This window comes from Octopus sinensis, linkage group LG12, assembly GCF_006345805.1.
Source record: "Octopus sinensis linkage group LG12, ASM634580v1, whole genome shotgun sequence".
In the NCBI taxonomy this organism is placed as follows: domain Eukaryota; kingdom Metazoa; phylum Mollusca; class Cephalopoda; order Octopoda; family Octopodidae; genus Octopus; species Octopus sinensis.
This window is the reverse complement of record NC_043008.1, coordinates 79,348,352-79,368,595: the sequence shown is the minus strand read 5'-3', so window position 1 is coordinate 79,368,595 and position 20,244 is coordinate 79,348,352. Positions and strand designations below refer to the sequence as shown.

The 20,244-nt window shown below is 34.0% G+C and overlaps 1 protein-coding gene across 1 annotated transcript in view; it reads left to right on the top strand.

Moving 5' to 3' along the window:
- LOC115217803 (guanine nucleotide-binding protein subunit gamma-like) overlaps positions 1-15,811 on the top strand; it is a 28,036-nt gene extending 12,225 nt beyond the window's left edge. Inside the window, exon 2 of the mRNA XM_029787477.2 lies at positions 15,681-15,811. Within this exon, the coding sequence (XP_029643337.1) occupies positions 15,681-15,795 (115 nt within the window). The 3' untranslated portion in view covers positions 15,796-15,811. The remainder of the gene's footprint in view (positions 1-15,680) is intronic.
- The last annotated feature ends 4,433 nt before the right edge of the window (positions 15,812-20,244 follow it).

Genomic DNA, 20,244 nt, shown 5'->3' with positions numbered 1-20,244 from the left:
TAGACTCTCTTTCTTTCCTTTTACTTTCAACGTATGTTTCGAAGAAAACATTGGTTTTATTCCAAAGGAATAAATGGTGTAAAATGTAATCTTCTCTAGGGGAGTTTTAGAAAAAATGAAAAATAGTTCAGAATTACAGAGAAGACAGAATTCCTTGCCTTTGTCATAAGGTATCAAGATTGAGAGAATCAACTAATCTAAATTTAACTGTTTATTGTGGTCTTTTAGATCCCAAATTAATTTACTGAGTCCTGTACCGTTATGTTTATTCCTATCCCTAAATGTCTCCGTATTGTACTGAAAGCCTTTGATGAATTTCAGCTTCTGACACACCTTTCAATCAGAGAAATTGGATCACTGCTCTTTGTTCTTCTTTGATACACGTTGCTATTTGAGTGACTGTGCTTGCATTGTGGGGCCAGAGGGGAAAGTGGTGCAATGAGGCTAGGACTTAGATTACGTGACCACAGTGGTACCAGCTGTAGGCACACATGTGCAGAGGCCATCTAAATTTCGATTCCCTTATCGTTATTGACAAATATACAAATATTAAAAAAAACACACAAAAAATACATAAATATAAACATGCATGTGTGTGTGTACACATATATATACACACACACACACACACACATATATATATATATATATAATAATATATATATAATATATATATATATATATATATATATATATATATATATATATATATATATATTATATATATATATATATATACACACACACACACACATACGAGGAGGTACCCAAAAGTAACTGGAAACATTCTCTGTGGGACAAGCCCATTGTAGTTCACACTTCTGCCACTAGAAGCCACTTGATGCGACTCTCAGGCATCAGTTTGCCAACAGGCAGTATCGAGTGAAGTCGTACTGCCATGTGGGCCATCTTTGTTTTGCAGTGCTTCTCTCCTGTTTGTTGATTTTTGGGATGGTTGAAACAAAGGAACAACGTCCTTCTGTAAGATTCTGTTTTCTGCTTGGGAAAACGGTGGCTGAAACAGTTGTCATGCTTCAAACAGCTTACAAGGATGCTGCCATGAGCAAAACACAAGTTTGAGTGGTTTTAATGCTTTAGGAATGGTCACTTATCCCTTGAAAACCAACCTCGTTCAAGTGGTTGTTGAATGAAATGAAAGAAAACATCATGGAAATTCATGAACTGATCTTGGAGGACCATCGCCGAACAATTGATGAACTTGTTGATAGGACTGGTGTATCCTGGAGCTTCTGCCAACGAATTTTCAGCAAGGAATTGCAAATGAAAAGAATTGCAGTGAAATTTGTGCTTTGCTTGCTCATGAAAGATTAAAGCAGTCATGACCAAATGCGTGCTGTGAACTGGAAAAACAGTTGAAAGTAGATCCAAACCTTTTTCTGAAGGTCATCTCTGGTGACAAAAGCTGGTGCTATGCCCATGGGCATATGACATAGTGGTTAAGAGCACTGGATACTAACCCCAAGATTCTGAGTTTGATTCCAGGCAGTGACCTTAATAATAATAATAGTAATTATAACAATAATAATAATAATAATAATAATAATAATAACAACAACAACAACATCGAAAAATACCTTAGGAATGAGAACCCAGGTTTGAAATTTCCTCAAGACACCTGATGAAGGCTGGAGGGTTTATCAGCCGAAACGTGTTAAAAACAAACAAGATGAGGACAAATACCCATCAAATATAGATAATGTACATAATTCCTCATCTCTTAAATATAGAACTACAGCTAATTAGATGTTTAGTAACGATATACTAAAATTACAATAATGTTGGTCAGTTATAACTGCCTCTCCTCAAAAAGTCCTATTTCTCTTCAACTGAATGAAATTAAGCAACACTGAGTCAAGTTAAAACCTAGGCAGCTGATAACTCTGTAAACTCTGATTCTCAAGCTCAAAGTCTGAAGCTATCAAAATAAAATAAAATTATATTAGACAGATATGTGTCCACATCTTGTTTGTTGTTACCACAATGTTTCAGCTGATTTACTCTTCAGCCTTCATCAGGTGTCCTAGTAGGATTTTGAACCCAACCCTGAGTTCTCATTCGTAAGGTATTTTTTGGCTGATGTTATTATCATTATTATTATTTATTCAAAGCACTGCCTGGAATTGAACTTGCAATCTTGGGATTAGTAGCCCGTGCTCTTAACCATTACACGATATGCCTGTGGGCAATTAAAAAGTGAATTTTTGGGCTTATAAACCAAATATTATTGTATCCTTCCTTAGTACCAGTTCCCATATTATACTCATATCTGCACTAGGTCTGCTTAGAAGGTTATTGTGTTCTAGCATATGTGCTGCCCCTTTTAGTTTTTGTATTTTCAAGGGATGTTCTCTGTCTATTACTTTAACTTCATCCCACAGGGGAAAGTGGTCTCCACTTTTCCATTCATGATCAGCTATACCCGATTTTTCAACAGCTCCTCATGTCACAGCTTTATGATGTTCCTCTACCCTTATTTCACCTTTGTATAACTTACCACAACTGCATGGGATGGAGTACATGCAGTCTTTGGTCATATTCTCTTCTATTGGTGGTTTTACTTGAAGGAGATATTTACAAAGTGTTGTATTACTCTTGAATACTATCCTGATGTCATGTGGACCACATATCTTTTGTATTTTTACCAAGAGGCCTTTCACATAGGGTAGATAGACTGTGGTCAGTTTAAAGATTTCATCCTCTCTCATCTTCCTAATTGGAGTAGATTGTACGTTTTTTGGGTAGTTGTTGATTAATAGATTGTTACTTAGCTTGATCATTTCTTCATAGTATGTATCAGGATCACTACTTATATTCTTTGCTCAATGTTTTAGGCACTGAGCAATCTCTCTCTTTATACTGTATGAATGGTGGGAATTGAAGTTGTGGTATTGTCCAGTGAAGGTTGGCTTGTGGTATACAGATGTCCTGAACCCATGCTTAGTGCATGTTATTAATACATCCAGGAATGATAGCAGATTACCTTTTTCTTTTCCATTTTGAACTGTATGGATGGCTTTATTGAGTTCACATGATCTAGCAGTACTTGGATATCTTCCTAGTGGGGCCAGAGTATAAAGGTGTCATCAATGTATTGAAGCCATTGGGTTGGCATTAGTGTTGTTGATCCTAAAGCCAAATTCTCAAAGTATTCTATGTATATATTAACTATTATTGGTGATAATGGCAAACCCATAGCTAAAGCCTCATCCTGTCGATATATCTAAAATTCGCTCTATAATTGCTCATGGGCATATAGCGTAATGGTCAAGAGCATGGGCTACTAACCCCAAGATTGTGAGTTCAATTCCTGGCAGTGTCTTAAATAAATAATAATAATATCATCAGCAAAAATACCTTAGGAATGAGAACCCAGGGTTGGGTTGAAAATCATACCAGGATACCTGATGAAGGCTAGAGAGTAAATCAGCTGAAACATGGTAACAACAAACAAGATGAGGACACATATCCGTTTAATGTAAATAATGTACAGAATTCCTCATCTCAAAAATACAGAACTGTATTAAAATAAAATTACATAAATAGGCATAAACATGGCTGTGTGGTTAAAACTTTGCTTCCCAACTACATGGTTCCAGATTCAATCCTACTGTGTGGCACCTTGGGCAATGGATTTTGGTAGACGGAAACTAAAAGAAGCCTGTTGTATGTATGTATGTATGTAGGTATGTGTGTGTGTATATATATATATTTATATGGGTGTGTATCTTTGTGTCTGTGTTTGTCCCCACCACTGCTTGACAACTGGTGTTGGTGTGTTTACATCCCTGTAACTTAGCCACTCAGCAAAAGAGACCAATAGTAATAGGCTTAATAAAAATTCTTCAAGGTAGTGCTCCAGAATGGCCACAGTCTAATGACTGAAACAAGTAAAAAACATACACACACACAAATTACTGCTGATTAACCTAGGACCAAAGGGCAAATGCATGATTACATACTTAATGACAGATTACTAAAAGAATCAAATTTTTATTCTTGTTCATATAAGTAATGGATTAGCTTTGGTTGGTTTGTTTTAAAATGTAATACGCCCATTTGTCTGTGTATATGTGTGTATGCAGATACACACACACACACACACACACACACACACACAAAATAAATAGTAGTTAGTACAAAATAATTGGGTATTATTCGACTAGTTTCTAGTGTTACAATTTTGTCAGAAATAGTGCAAGATTTTTCATTAAAAAGCATTGCTTGTACCAACAATCAGATTAGCAAGGATACAAATTGTAATTGATGCCAACAAAAGGAGAATAAACACTGAAAATTAAAATTTTATAAAATATAATCCTTTGAAGAGATAAATAAAAATAAAGTGGACTTAGTCAGTGTAAAATCCCAGAAAACCTTGGGATCCCACTTTCTACAGTTAATAGGGTTATTGTGCAATTCTCCAGAGAGGGAAAGGAGTCTATATCACCTTGCTCAGGTTAACCAGGGACCTCTGACAGGACTCTTTGCCTTGTTAAGTAAAGTGTAGAGGATAATCCTCATTGCAAAGCCTCTGATATAACATAACAAGTTGATGTCAGTCCCAGAACAGCTGTCAGGTATCTCCACAAACTTGGTTACTATGGCAGAGCAGCAAGAAGGAAGCCACTTCTTTAACCAGCCATTATCAAGTGGACAAAAGGTTAATCCAGTGGGATGATGGAGTAGCCACTCGCATTTTGGGACACTGTCATATTCTCTGATGAGTCCAGATTTGCTGCATTTTCTGACAGTGGTTGATTGTGGGTCTGGAGACTCTGTGATCAAGAATTTGACATGAAAAGATTGCTGCCAGCAATGAAACAAGACAGATATTCTGTGGTTGTCTGGGGAGCAATTTGGAGCAATGGTCAATCAGAGCTGGTCGAGTGTGATGGAAACATAAACTCAGATAAATATGTGTCCATATTGCAGAAAGGACTCCTTCTCCAATGGTGAAATGATTAAAGAGAACTCTTTATTTATGGAAGATGGGGCTCCTTGTCATACGGCTAAAATGATCAAAGATTAGTTGGAAAAGAATGGCATTAAAAAACTTCCATGACCAAGCCAGTCACCAGATATCAACCCTATTGAACGCCTCTGGGGTTTAATGGACAGGACACTTCATAAAAAGAACAAGAAAGGATCCCCAAAGTCGGATCTTTTGAGATTACTGCATGAAACTTGACAAGAGAATATTTGTCATCTGATCAGCAGCATGCCTTATAGGATCCTTGTATTGAAAAACACAAAGGGCATGTCTACTAAATATTATTCACATTATAATAATTAATAAATAATTTGAATGTATAATTTCAGATTTAAATAAATTTTAATGATTATAAGGGTGTCATGTCTGTATGTATATATGTATATATATATATATATATATATATATATATATATTATATATATATATATAATATATATATATATATAATATATATATATATATATATATATATATACAAATATATATATATATATATAACTGGAAGGTTTACGAAAATAAACAAAAGACGAAGGCAGGTGGAGTACAAACAAACAAATGTATTAGTATGGCGCTCAGGAATAGAAATAGAACGAGTCTATATATATATATATATAGCTATTTTGAGCATACAGATACCTCATAAAAGAGATGTTAACATCCTGTCTAATCTTATATATTGATGTAAAAGTTCAAGAGTCTAGTATATCTTAATAGCATTAGTGTTTATATTACGGAGTTTAATGATTATTACATGTCAATATATGGATATATTTCAATATAATATATTATAATATAAGGAGAAAATGGAGAGTTTCAACTGATAAAATTCAATTTATTTACATATCGTCAAAATTCTTTGTAACCTGCTATTTGTTTCCATACTTAACTCATTCAATTACAAATCAATAAAGTGAAAATTAGAAATTACATCTTGAAATATCGAGTTAAATATTTCTTCAGAGTAAGAATTAGACACATATAAAAATTACATCATAAACAAATGGTTGATGGTCGACAGACCCAACATGATAATAATGTTTGTGTATGCGAGTGCATGTTAAATTTATTTGTGTGTGTGTGCACATTAAATTTATTTGTGTGCTTTAAGAATTAAAAACGTCATTGCCTGTGTATCATCCTTTATTATATTTTGTGTGTATATGTACATTAATAAATATATTAATGTGATCATGTGATACAACTGAAAAATCCAAACTTACTGCAGTTAAAATATTTGTATTCCACATCATCAAAATATGTGTTGCATACATTTCTATCATTAGACAAAATAATGAAAGTCAATATTCGGGAAAATATATTACTATTATTAAAACAATTACTATTACACAATCATATCTAATAATTAAATATTTTATTATTTATTTCATTCCACATAACCTAATGCAATTTTATTATAATTGTACTTTATAAAACATATTTATATCTATTAATATATCCTATTTATATTTTATCCATGTTTACATTTTATTTTATTTGTAGTTTTTAAATTCAAATTTATGTGAATGCGTACATGCTAAACTGCATTTGTGTTTACACTTAAGTTTGTATTTAGATTTTAAAATTTGGAAGATATCTTCAATACAAAGATTACAATGGGTGTCTTCCACATTATAGGGCCTGGCATGGCTGATAATTACCCACTTGAGGTTAAAGTCCTTATTTAATTCCCAAATAAATTTACAAAGACTGGTGCAGTTCGATTTACTTTTGTTTTTAAAAATGTTTTCATGGTTGGCAATTTTACACTTCATAAAATTTGCCATGGATCCAATGTAATAGTAATTTAGTCCATCAGTCTCTATCCTGCATCTATACACGACATCCTTCTGTCTACAAAAATTAAGTTTACATTTATCTTTAAATTTACAATCACAACAAGTATTTTTATCCTTCTCTATAAATCTGTGGTCAATACTAATCTTATCCATAGCGTTAGTTTTTCATGCTTAAAATGGGAGATACGTTGGTTACCTCCCTTTCTGCACAGTGAGATCTAATTTCCCATTCATTAGAATTTGGAATATTTTAGTTGTTATCTGATATATTGTCATTGTGTTTATTTCTACTGATACAGAAACTGCTTAATTTTTTGTTGTTTAGTGAAAAAACAATTTGAGAAACACTAAGAGAGACTGAGGAACCAAATTCAACTAATTCTGGGATATGCCATTTAGCTTTATGGTTTCACATCCACAAAGGGCTTAGCCCTGTGGATATCTCATCAGACTCTAAAGCTGAAGTTACATTTGTCTTCAGCTTTAAAGTCTGACAAGATGTCCATGGCTAAACCAGTTGTGGATGCGAAACCAGTTATCACATTATCAACGGACATAGACTTAACTATATATGAATAAAATATATATATATATATATATATAATATATTATAATACAAGGAGAAAATGGTGAGTTTACTTTACTTAGGTCTGACTTACCCTGGCAAATTAACCTTAGGCTATTATTGATAAATAATTCTTAAGAAAATATTAAGGTTGCAACTTTGGTCAAACACACAGGAAGTAATACACTGATTTAATAGAATTGAAAACAAAAAAAAGAAACAAGTTTTTGCAAATTGATATAGATAAAATGTTATTCTTCAATTAACCCTATATTATTAAACAAAGCCTTTTTGTTCACTAAATGAAATTAACATTATCTTAACAGCCAGAAAAACAGTAATTAAATTTGACAACCAACATTGGGTTAGAAAGGATACTAATCATAGCTTTGATATAACAATGGGATCAGCTGATTCAGCACAAGTCACTGATTTAGTGGGTATATATATTTTATCCAACTTATATAGAGATTTTCCTGAGCTTGTTGGGGTGGTTGTACAGGGATGACACACTTTTTACTCTTAGAAACCTATCTAATACAAAATTATAATTATATAAAAAGAAATTTCATAAATTCTTTAAAAAACATTGGACTATCTGTTACTATTGAGAATGAACATAGTTCAGTTAACTCCCTAGGTGTGAACCTAAACATTATCACTGAGAAGCATAAACCCTACCATAAACCAAACACCAGTATAAGGTATATAAATGTTGGAAGTAACCATCCTAGATCTGTCACAAATTTTTTGGTCTCGAATATTTCAAGAAGAATATCCTATCTATCATCTTGAGGAGATGTTTAATAATATAGATTATTATAACTTTGCACTTATAAAAGCTGGTTATAAACAAATGCTAAAATATTACGAACCAAACAATAATTACTGTAATAGGAATAACTTGCATAAATTAGTAGGCAACCAAAAATCTAAATACTCTATGAAAATAGGCATTGTGGTTTTAATAAATATGCACTAAATAACAAAAAAGAGAGATGGAGAAACCAAATTCAACTAATTCTGGGATATGCCATTTAGTTTATTTTTATGAAGTTTATTATTATGGCTTTGTGTTCCATCTGCTTTATTGACTTTAGCCCTCTTTATTTTTTATTTTTGTATTCAGAATTATTACTGTTATAGATATTGTTGTAAAACATAGCTTTTGGTCCTTTGCTTTTATGATTAGATTTTAGATTTACTTGCTCTGTATTATTATCGTTCATACCATACAAGTTTTGTTCACTAATTTCAGCGATAACAATACAGAGCAAGTAAATCTAAAATTTATGATTAAATTGATATTATTTAAGCAGGAGTAACTCATCTTGATGTTATGTGAGTTGAAGTTCTAATAATACTTGTAGTCTCTGGGGAAATGTTTCTTAACAACAGGAAGCTCCTAGCTACGTTGGTGGAAACTTCAAAGTTAAACGGAAGGTTGACCCAGATTATCTTTCACTTTCTGGTCTTCCTCACCAATGCATCATTGTAGTAGAGCCAGCTCTGTTGGAGACCTCCCCATCAGCCGAAAGCTTGGATATTTTTCTGCTAATACCTGAGACTAGATCTCTAATTACAGCAGCAGTTGGGGTGATTTGAGCTTTTGTGGATTTATACAGTTTCCTGTAAGGATAGTACTTGCTTGCTTTCAGGTCTAGGGTCACGTTTAGGAAGTCGACTGAATCCAAGTTAGTGGAAACTATTATGGACAGGCCGAATTCTTTGAATATTTGTATCAGGTCTTTCCAAAACTTATCCATAGTGTAGCTATTCATATGCTGACATTTTCAGACTGTCATCCCTGAAAAGGGCCGATGTATGTAGATACATGAGTTTCTTGAGAGTATCCAAGATAAATAACCCAATTAGATCTTTGAAAGTGACTAATGTAACGTCGTAAAGTTGGTAAGGTTTTGGTATCATTCTTAACCCTTCCTCAAATCTTTAGAGGACTATAAGGCAAAAATTATGCAATCACCTAATGTACATATCCTCACAGATGAAACATAGAACGTTTATGAAACAAACATCCCCACACATGCAAGGCTTCTCTCAAACATGTTCACCAAGACATACAACGAAGCTAGCACCTCTGCATACAATGACATAAATACAGAAGTGAAGGAGCTGGTCATCCTCCTTGATATAGAGGACCAGTGGAGGCTTTGCCACATGAGTCCTACATAAATACACTTAAGGATCACAAGCCTAATTTTCTCTTCAAACTCAGATGCTGACTGATCAACCCCTCTAGAGGTAAGATAGGCATCATCAGTAAGTACATTCTTAATACCATCAACTCTCATATTAGGAGGGCCACAGAGTTAAGTCAATGGGATTCCAGTGCAGCTGTGATCAACTAGTTCTGTGGTATTGAGAACAATTCATCCTGTAGATTCACACAGTTTGACATCATAGAAAAAAAGCGATCCACTGTTTCTATGGAGAACTATAATGGAGCTGAGATCATCAACCTTATTGAGTTATTTCATCTTGGATTCCCTCATGAAATGCATGCACCCACATATGTTGGCCCCTTTACAAGGTCACATTCTCCACCAACCTGCAGTATCTATTAACAGGAAATATGAACTTCTTACTTCTGCTATCAGAAGTGCACCCCCCTGGTGAACTTCAAAACATTGGTTGCCAACAGCCTTAACATCAGTTGCTCCTCAACACTGGCTGCTCCACAACTAAGAACAGGGTTCCTAACTATCAAAGCCTATGCAGACTACAGGCTGACCCCCCACCTTATGCATACCCCGTACACTCCTACATTCACCTCCATAAATATGGTGTGTGTATGCAAACACACGCACACACATGTACATCTATGTATACACACACACACAAGTATACATGCTCACACAAACACGCACACACACACACACATCTATGTACATATATTTCTCTTCTCTCACCCTCCACACCACCAAACCTCAGCCTATATCCCCACTCTCAGCAATGCTGTTGCAACTACACTAGCATACATCTGTAAAATCTGTACATGTAAATACCGAAAGCATGAACCTATATATATACACACACACACACATACAAACACTTGCATACATGTTCTTCCAGGCAAACACAAATGCATTTATAGTTTTATGCACAAATGCAAGAATGCACATACTTATGCATACACACCCATAATACATTGTAAATACATTTGCACAAGCATGCATTTACAGCAGGCACTAATGCATGCATATTCATATGCAGATACACATGCAGACACACTCATACAACCAATAACTCAACCACATTCATACACTCATACACCTGCTATACATACACACGCGCACACTCTCACCAGCTTTGCTTCTGTTAGCTTCCAAGTCGTCACTACAAAGGCCCATTAGACACCTTGGCACCACCAGCATCCTTTCCAGTCATGTGATCCGAGAAATTCTGCATTCTGATGCATCAGGTGTTACTGAAATGCCAATCTCAGTTCTAAAAACTCCATGTGACCTACCTTGACCAATAGCAGTCCATTTTTCAGTAGTCAACCTGGACTTCCAGGAGCCATTGTGACATTCTGTATTTTTTATAATTCAGTAATCTGATTTTGAATGAGGTAGGTTTCTGTTAGAAGCCTGTAAGTCACATGGAGTCAAACCAAACTGTTTTAAATAATAACATTCATAACTCATACTGAATGTGTTGAGTACCCTTTTCTTTCATTTATCCACTCACATGTATATATATATATATATATATATCATCATCATCATCATCTTTTAATATTCATTCTATATATATATATATATATATATATGACTAGACTTACTACCCAGCGTTGCCTGGTAAAGTATTCATGGAACTGTTTGCCATTTTGTAGAATAGGAATTCATGATACTTATGCATGTATATATTTAACCTAACTTCTGGACTTATTTAATTGGAACTATCCAAACTATAGCAATCAATTTACATGAGTAGAAGCTATTTTTTAACAATTTTTATCCTGAAAATCACCTGTTACTTTTGTTTTAAAGTGAAAGAGAGGAGAAAGTGAAAGATGTATGAACGTGTATATGAAGTGTGTGTGAGAGAGACAGAGAGAGAAAGATAGAGTGAGAGAGACAAAGAGAGTGTGCCACTTACACATATATGAGAACACACAAGTTCACTCACTCTCTCTCTCTCTCTCTCTCACACACACACACACACACACATGCACATGTACATACAAAAAAGATGTACGCATATGTATTGATGTATGTACATATACATGACAACACATCCCTTCACTCACCCACGCTCTCTTTCTCTCTCTCTCTCTTTCACACACACATACACATCCATTTCATATATGCATACATGCATCTTTCACTTTCTTCTCTCTTTCATTTTAAAACAAAAGTAAATGAATAAAGATTTTTTATGGAAATTAATGAACTCCAGATTATGAAATTTTGTATGTTAAAAAGTCAACAGTTTTTTTTTTCTTAAAGAGCACGAAGACCGAGTGTCTATATGTCACAGATAGTGGACATGTGTTTGTGTTGATTGACTCACCATGACATTCATTATGTGTGTGTATTCTGTATGTGTGTATGTGTGTTGACATCATTGTAGCCATATATTTTTTCATCAAGAAATGACAAAAATTGTGTTTAATCATTTAAATAGAGGTCCAAATATCGCAAAAATTTGTACTGCACTGCCGAAAGTAAGTATGAAAATAAATATGTAAAAAAAATCAAGATAAAATATACTATTTCTGAGATATTTCAGTTATACACAAACATCCCTAGAGCTTTAATATTATCAAGATGATATATGTGTATGTCTCTTCTATTTTTTTAATTATTAGAAATCTACTAAGGAGGGAGCTGGTTTCCAACAAAGATATAAGGCTCCATCTTTGGAATGTAGTTAACACTACATGGAATATTCCCATCAAAACTTCTGTCAAATGTAAACACATCCAGCCTGCTATGTTTACATTTGACAGAAGTTTTGATGGGAATATTCCACCAGTATTCCTTGAGTTTGTGTTTATGAATGTATTCCATGACAGGGATTTTCTAAGCTTGTTTCAAGACAGTCTTTTTTGCAGATAGCATTGTAAACTGTTTTAGCAACAACATCATGCTACATAGGGAGGTAGTACCACGATGACATCTTAGGACGGCTGCTAATCACATGTGTGATGTCATCCACAGGAACATGACATAGCCTGCACATGCAGTTGCACCTTGAGATTACAAGAGTGTCACTGTCTCCCTTGTTCCCCAGGTACTTTATCGCAATCTCCTGTTCCTGGATTGCAAATGCATAGCCTTCAAAGTGTGACGTGATGTAGTGGTCTTGTGTCCAAGAGAGGCTGCACTTCATGTCCATTCTACTGTCTTCATCAAGCTTCCGGGTAACATACCCACGTATAGTCTTTTTTTGTATACTGATGCTTTCCATCCAGGTCTTCTCTGAGGTAAGACAACCCAGCTCTCTTGGGGCTGTATAGGAGATCATCAGGAAGAGAGTGCTGCTTGAGGAGCTCACTGCCAACTCATACAATGTTGCTCACTTCCCTTTTCAGCATTGCATTGATATATTTATTTTTGCTGCTGTTGTTTAGCAGGTGCTGCCTGAGTGATACTATACAGTATTCGAAGGCTGTCTGCACTGATCTCAGGCCTCTACCATCTTCATTTCTTCTTAGGTAGAGCCTGTCAACATCACTGTTTCTGTGGAAGTTCCCAACTGTTGTCAGGATTTTGCGGGTTTTGATATCTATGGAGTGGATTTCCTCTAGACCAATCAAGTATCCCGAATGTTGGGATCAGTACTGGTACTGCAAATGCATTGTAGGATATTGCTTTGTTGTAAGAGGAGAATTCCACCTGCCATATTTTCCTAAGTCTGGTGTAATATTCTTGGGTCACTTTATCTTTATTCACAGTGCCTTCATATCATATGTATGTATGTATGTATGTATGTATGTATGTATGTATGTATGTATGTATGTATGTATGTATGTATGTATTTATATATGTGTGTGTCTGTGTGTCTGTATAAAACATACTGCACATAATTTGTACACCATATGCATTAAAGGTTGTTGACTGGCAAAATGATTTACCTCCAATCTTGTTCAGGTATGTGATGTTGATAAGCCACAAAAATGGTGAAACATCAGTGTTCATCACTCCTGAATGGGATTTGGGTTGAGCTGTTTTAACACATGGCACTTTGAAAGATTATTCTTCACCATGCCAAATTGGAGCCTACAAATTGGAGGCATATATGTTAAATATGTGTGATTGATAATGTTTATTACACTAGTGCTGCTTCTATTTCATATTTGAATTTATTCTTGTCTGGGCATTCTCACACATAGTTTGCATGCTATATGTGGATAGGTTGTGGACTGGTGAAATGATTTATCTCTGATCTTGTTCAGGTATGTGAACAAAAATTGCAAAACATCAATGTCAATCACTCCTCGATAGGATTAGAGGTGAGTTATCTTACCTGTCCATGACTTTCAGGTGTTTTAACACCTGGCACTTTGGGAGAGTATTTTCCACCATGCCAAATTGCACCCCGCTGACAAATATACAAAGCATATATGTTAAGCATATGTGACTGATAATGTTTATTACACTAGTGTTGCTTCTATTTCATGTTTGAAATATGTATGTATGTATGTATGTATGCTTGCATATATGTATGTATATGTATGTATCAGGTCATCCCATAAATTCTGTCCAATTTTACCTGTTTTAGAATTGAATGAAATTTAATAGTATTTCAGAATGTTTAATGGAATTAAAAATTATTTTTATGCATTTGTGTACATTTAAATTAATTAAATATTCTTTTACAGAATAATAGAATTAAAATTTCTTTGATTAAAACCCTTTATAACTTGGAAGTATCCAAAGAACATTTAAGGCACATAATGCTTTATGAGTACAAACATGGAAACTCTGCAGCCAAAGCAACTCAAAACATACACTCAGTTTATGGGAAAAAATACTAGAATGAAAGAACTTGCAGAAGATGGTTTGCAAAATTCAGAAGTGGAGATTTCAACCTTGAAGATGAAGATCGAACAGGACGTCCAGTTGAGTTTGATTATAAGCTCTTTGAGGCATTACTTGAAGAAAATCCTGCATTATCACATCATCATCTTTAACAACTTGGAAAGGTTCCTAAACTTGTAAAATAGGTGCCTCATGAATTGTCCGAAAACAACCACAAATCCCAAGTTGACATCTGCTCTTCTCTCCATTCTACCCAACTCATTTCACCCTTTTTGGATAGACTTGTGACAGGTGATGAAAAATGGATCTTCTATTGAAATGTTAAACATCATAAACAGTGGTTTAGTAAAAGGGAAAAAGCTCAACCACAACCAAGAAGGGAACTTCATGGAAAAAAGGTTCATCTCTCTATCTGGTGGGATTGCACAGGAGTAATTCACTTTGAATTGTTACCACCTAATGCAATAATCAATGCTCAAGTCTACTGTCAGCAATTAGAGCATTTGAACCAAGTTTTGAAGAAAAAAAAGACCCGCTTTAGTAAATCGAAAAGGAGTGATGTTTCATGAGTGACCCCACATTGCAAAGATCACATCACAGAAGATCAAAGAGCTTGGTTGGGAAAAAATTTCTCATCCACCTTATTCTCCTGACCTTGCTTCTTCAGACTACCATTTGTTTTGTAGTTTACAGAATCATTTGGGGAACATAACTTTTGCAAGCCAGAAGGAGGTCAAAACTGACATTTCAGAGTTCTTCGTTTTGAAACCAAAAGAGTTTTATATTGATGGGATTAAAAAGCTTGTAAATAGATGGAAGGAAGTCATAGATAATCAGGGAAAGTACATTGATGATTAAATTTCAATTAAATATAACATTTGATCACTTGTTTTCTTTATTCAAAATTCAGACAGAACTTATGGGATGACCTGATATATACAGATCCTTCTTACATTTCACATTCTCCCTCCATTATTTTGATAGGTGACCTGTCCTTAAGTAAATATTAACCTACACAATGTACAGCTATCTTAAACTTCATTTACAACTTTCCAATATATTTCTTTGAACTTGGTTTTGCATGAAATGTCAGAAGTTACCTTTACTTGTTGCACATCATATTTTTTTCATTTTTTTAGTCAACAGAGACAGACTGCTATCAGTCTATTTTAAGGACCATGTGGTGATAACTATTTTTATTATAAACAATCTTTCTTTAATATTAAATATTGTAGGACAGCTTTGTGCCAGAGTCTTAAAACTTCATTAGTTAATAATTATTTTTAATTTTTCAGGCACATTACAGCTATTGAAGAAAAGATGCCTACAGATCACATGCTTAAGCCGCAAAAACCAAATCCGTGGGTAGAAGACCAATCAAAAGGTGGTGGGGGATGTCTCTTAGTGTAAAAAAAAATCTGTCTACAAAATATCAATTTACCACTTTGTGCACAAAAAGGTTAGTTTTCTAGTCTTTGGCCATAGTTTGGTGAGTTAGAATATTCAAGAGTCAAAAATATTCAATTTTGTTTTGCTAAGTTACCTGATTTGAAATTGAATTTTTTTAAAAGTATCTTCTGTATTAAAACAACTATCAAAAATATGTAATTAGAATAAAATATTTCTAAAAATATTACCTGCTATTAAGCAACTAACAAAAATACAACCCAATGATTGTTAATGCATATCTATGTGTTTTTGTGTAATAAAATAATTTAACTCTAGTGTTGATTTTTACAAGTGACTTTAAAACATTTATTGTTCAATTATCAAGACAACTTACGTAACTATAATGGTTCTATATACAAATAGAGAAGCATTAGAGAAGTAATATAAAATGCAGAACTACCATTTTTCAATTCAACCAGAATGTTTGTCAGTTTTATAAAATTTAAAAACAATTTTCAAAATATAAAAGCAAGGTTAGTTTTAGATATATAAAATGATCTTTTGAGTCCATTTGAAAAAAAATTAACTCCTTTTTTATTATGATGTCATTCTAATAAACAAACTGTAAAATCGCTGCTATCAATTTGGTGATAGGGAATGCTTGCAGTATATACAATCCTTACATAAAGTGTGAAACTTTGTTCTTTCTCATGAAACAGCATCACATAAACTTAAACTTGTAGCAGATTGGCTGTATAGTCCAGATAAAGCATGAAGCAGAGTTATTATTTTGCATGTATCTTTCTTGTGCTTGACGCAACATAATTGAGAGAAATTTTTCTTTCTTTCAAGTTTTGAATAAAATTTTGCTTCATATTACATATAATAAATTTTAATTCCTAACCATTTTTCAATTATTTCCAAAATAACCTGATATTAACACATTTATGTTGACATCGTAAGCTCAGTATGTTATAGAGATATGTTTAAATTGGACCATAAACTCAAACATTAGACTCATTTGAATATAGTCACTTTCTTTGAAAACATCATAACTCCTGTTGTATTGGTTACAGTCCACTTAAACTGAACTTGTAACTTAAGACCTTATCTTTATTGTAATATCAAAAAGTAAACTTCTTTTAAAAGGATTTCAAAGGATGATGAGCAAATAAACTTTGAAAGTTTGGCATCAGATAAGAACCCAAGTTACTTAGTAGTAGTGTTTCCCTTTGTAGAAGGCTTCACTAAAATATTAGAACTCTCTTCCAGCAAACTTACCAAAATTTTTAAACTTCACTGAGATATGAAGTTTTAAGATTCCACATTTCTTGATTATCAAGTTAATATAAATATTTTAAAGAGAATATTAAATATTGCATTCAAGACAACCAATCAAAGAGTCAGATAAGGAAAAGCTAATAAAAAAAATTGATTCCTAAACACTGATAATTGAGATAAAAGAGCCTCGTATCTGGAAATTTTAAGAACAAATTTATCATTTTGGCAAAAATAATTTCCAAGCTAGAGATTCAACATCTTTATCAACAATTTAACAATGTTTTGACCATGCCAATAAACCCAATTTACACAAACATTCTCAGATTGAATTTCCCGATGTGTATCTACAGTCAGTTTGCAGCACTTTGATGGATATTTATAACTTCAATGATAATTTCTTGATTTAGGATCATTAAGATGCAATGTAATAAAGCTAATTTACATTCATTAAGATACGTAATTTGGTAATTGATTAAGGGTAACATAGTCAATGTTTGCTGTATGGATAACTGACAACAGCTTCGAGAAGAAAGCCAAGCTAGAAGTACTTTTGGACAAGAATGATTATCAGCAATGTGTGATATAAAAACTGCTATTTTAGAGAGAGACATGCAGATAGGCTAGCTGTCAGTGAGGAAAGAGTCATTTACAAAAAACAAGTGCAAAATTAATGTAAATGTCAAACTTTTGAAGCGCTGTGATTACTTCAGATTATCACTGTTAGTATTGGGTTAAGTCAACATAATGGGTTGGCAGAACAGCATTGGAATTGCAGTGACAATATTCTAAAAAGGAAGAAATGCTCTGGCCTTCAACCGAGGAAAAAAAGTGTTATCATCCTTGAAATGCAAATATAAGCTGGAAAATAGGAAGGCAAAAAAAAAAAGTTAGGCATTAATTCTCCTGCCAGTCACACACACACACACAGCCACGAGAATATCATTTATTGGGCTTAACACTGCTGCTGATTCATTGGTTGATCATGTACATCATTTTCCAAGAGTAAGGAACTCATATATTTGAATTTTTGGGGGTATGCCCACTTCCAATTTCTTCAATATATTCAAAGAAATTCTCAAAATATTCATATATACTTGCTTTTCACTTTTGATATTAGTCAGAAAGCATTTATGAGCATCTTGACAACCAGAATTTACTTCCAGAGGAACAGGAAGGTTGTAGGAAGGTTAAAGGAATGTACGATCTATTATACATAGAGAAAATAGTTCTAAAGGAAGCGAGATCTAGAAAGAAAAATTTAACAATGGCTTAGATAGATTATAAGAAAACCTATAACATGATACCACATTCATGGATAAGTGAATGAGTATATTCAGTACTTCCGACAACATAAGAAATTTAATTAGTTATAACCTGAAGAAATGGAAAGTAAATCTTACTCAGGTGATACAGCCAGAGGGAAAGTTAATATCAAGAGGAAAAATTAACCATTTACATGGATGATCTGAAGCTTTTTAGTAAGAATAAAAAAGAGATAGATCCTTTAATACAAACAGTAAAACTCTTCAGCAAAGATGTGGGTATGGAATTTGGTGGCATAGATAATCATTGTGCAATATTAGTCAGCTGTGAAGGCATTCAGTTACCAGATGACCAGACATTAAAATCACTGAAAGATGGAAAAAATTATAAGTATGTAGGTGTATTAGAATCTGACAGAATACTAACTATAAAAATGAAAGAGAAAGTTAAGAAGGAGTACCTTAGAAGTGTGAGGAAATTAATGAAGTTAAAGCTAAATGGTCCAAATTTAGCTTTAACTGTAAATACTCGAGCAGTATCACTACTTAGATATTCATCAGTTTTTGTAGACTGGGCAAAATCTGAAATAACAATTCTAGACAGAATTAGAAGGAATTCAATATGAGTAGAGTCCGTCATCCTAGAGTAGGAGTAGTAAGAGTGTATTTACATAAAAAGAGAAGTAGTAAAGGTTTAATATCAGTAGGAGACTGTGTGGAGTTAGCTAGAGTATATATAGCTTCCTATGTATGTAATAGTGAGAAAGTTTTATTGAACTACTAGTGTAACAGTAGGACATAGGGAAAGTAAAAAGCCAAATGTAGTTAAAAGCCAAAAAAGAAAAAAAGCAAGATTATCTGATTGGCAAGGGAAAGCTTTGCATAGTAGATTTCCAAACATAGTTGCAGAAAATAGTAATAGTGAGGTATGGTTGTGGTTGCAGAAAGGAAGACTGAAGAGGGAGACAGAAAGGTTGTGTTATCTGCAGCACAAGATTAGGTACTGAAGACTAACTAGATAAAAACGAAGATAGACAAATTCCCAATATAGAGTATGTAAAACAAATGAAGAAAGTGTTACTCACATATTTAGTGAATGTAGTATGCTGGCACAGAAAGAATACAAGAAAAGACATGACAACCTACAGTGAGTAATCCACTGGGAGTTATGTAGAAAGCTAGGATTTGACCATACTGATAAGTGGCATGAACATGAACCTAGTAAAATGCTACAAGTAAGAAGTATAAGACAGTGTGAGATTTTAACATCCAGACTGATAGAGTAATAGAGGCTAGAAGGCCTGATTTAGTTGTAGTAGACAAAGGGAATAGAAAATGCCAGGTAATTGATTTTACAGTCCCAAATGGTGAGAAAGTCAATATAAGAAGTATAAGGAAAATAGCAAAGTACCAGAACCTGGCCATTGAGTTATAGAGGCTATGGAAAGTGTGCATAAAATGTATCTCTGTAGTTATAGGTGCATTAAAAACTATTCCTAAAGATTTGAGCAGATGGACAGAGAACATGTGCATAAAATTTAGTTTAGTGCTGCTCCAGAAATCAGTACTGTTAGGGACTGCTAGGATACTTAAGAAGGCTCTTGAGATCCAAGGTTAATTGTTGTAGCCTGATGGTAGGAATATTTTCCAACAGTTTAATCTGTTGTGCATATAGTAATGATGATGATGATGATCATCATCATCATCATCATCATCATCATCATCATCATTTAGCATCCGCTTTCCATGCTAGCATGAGTTGGACGGTTCAACTGGGGTCTGGGAAGCCAGAAGGCTGCACCAGGCCCAGTCTGATCTGGCAATGTTTCTACAATTGGATGCCCTTCCTAACGCCAACGACTCCGTGAGTGTAGTGGGTGCTTTTTACGTGCCAGACGGGGCTGGCAATGGCCACGATCGGATGGTG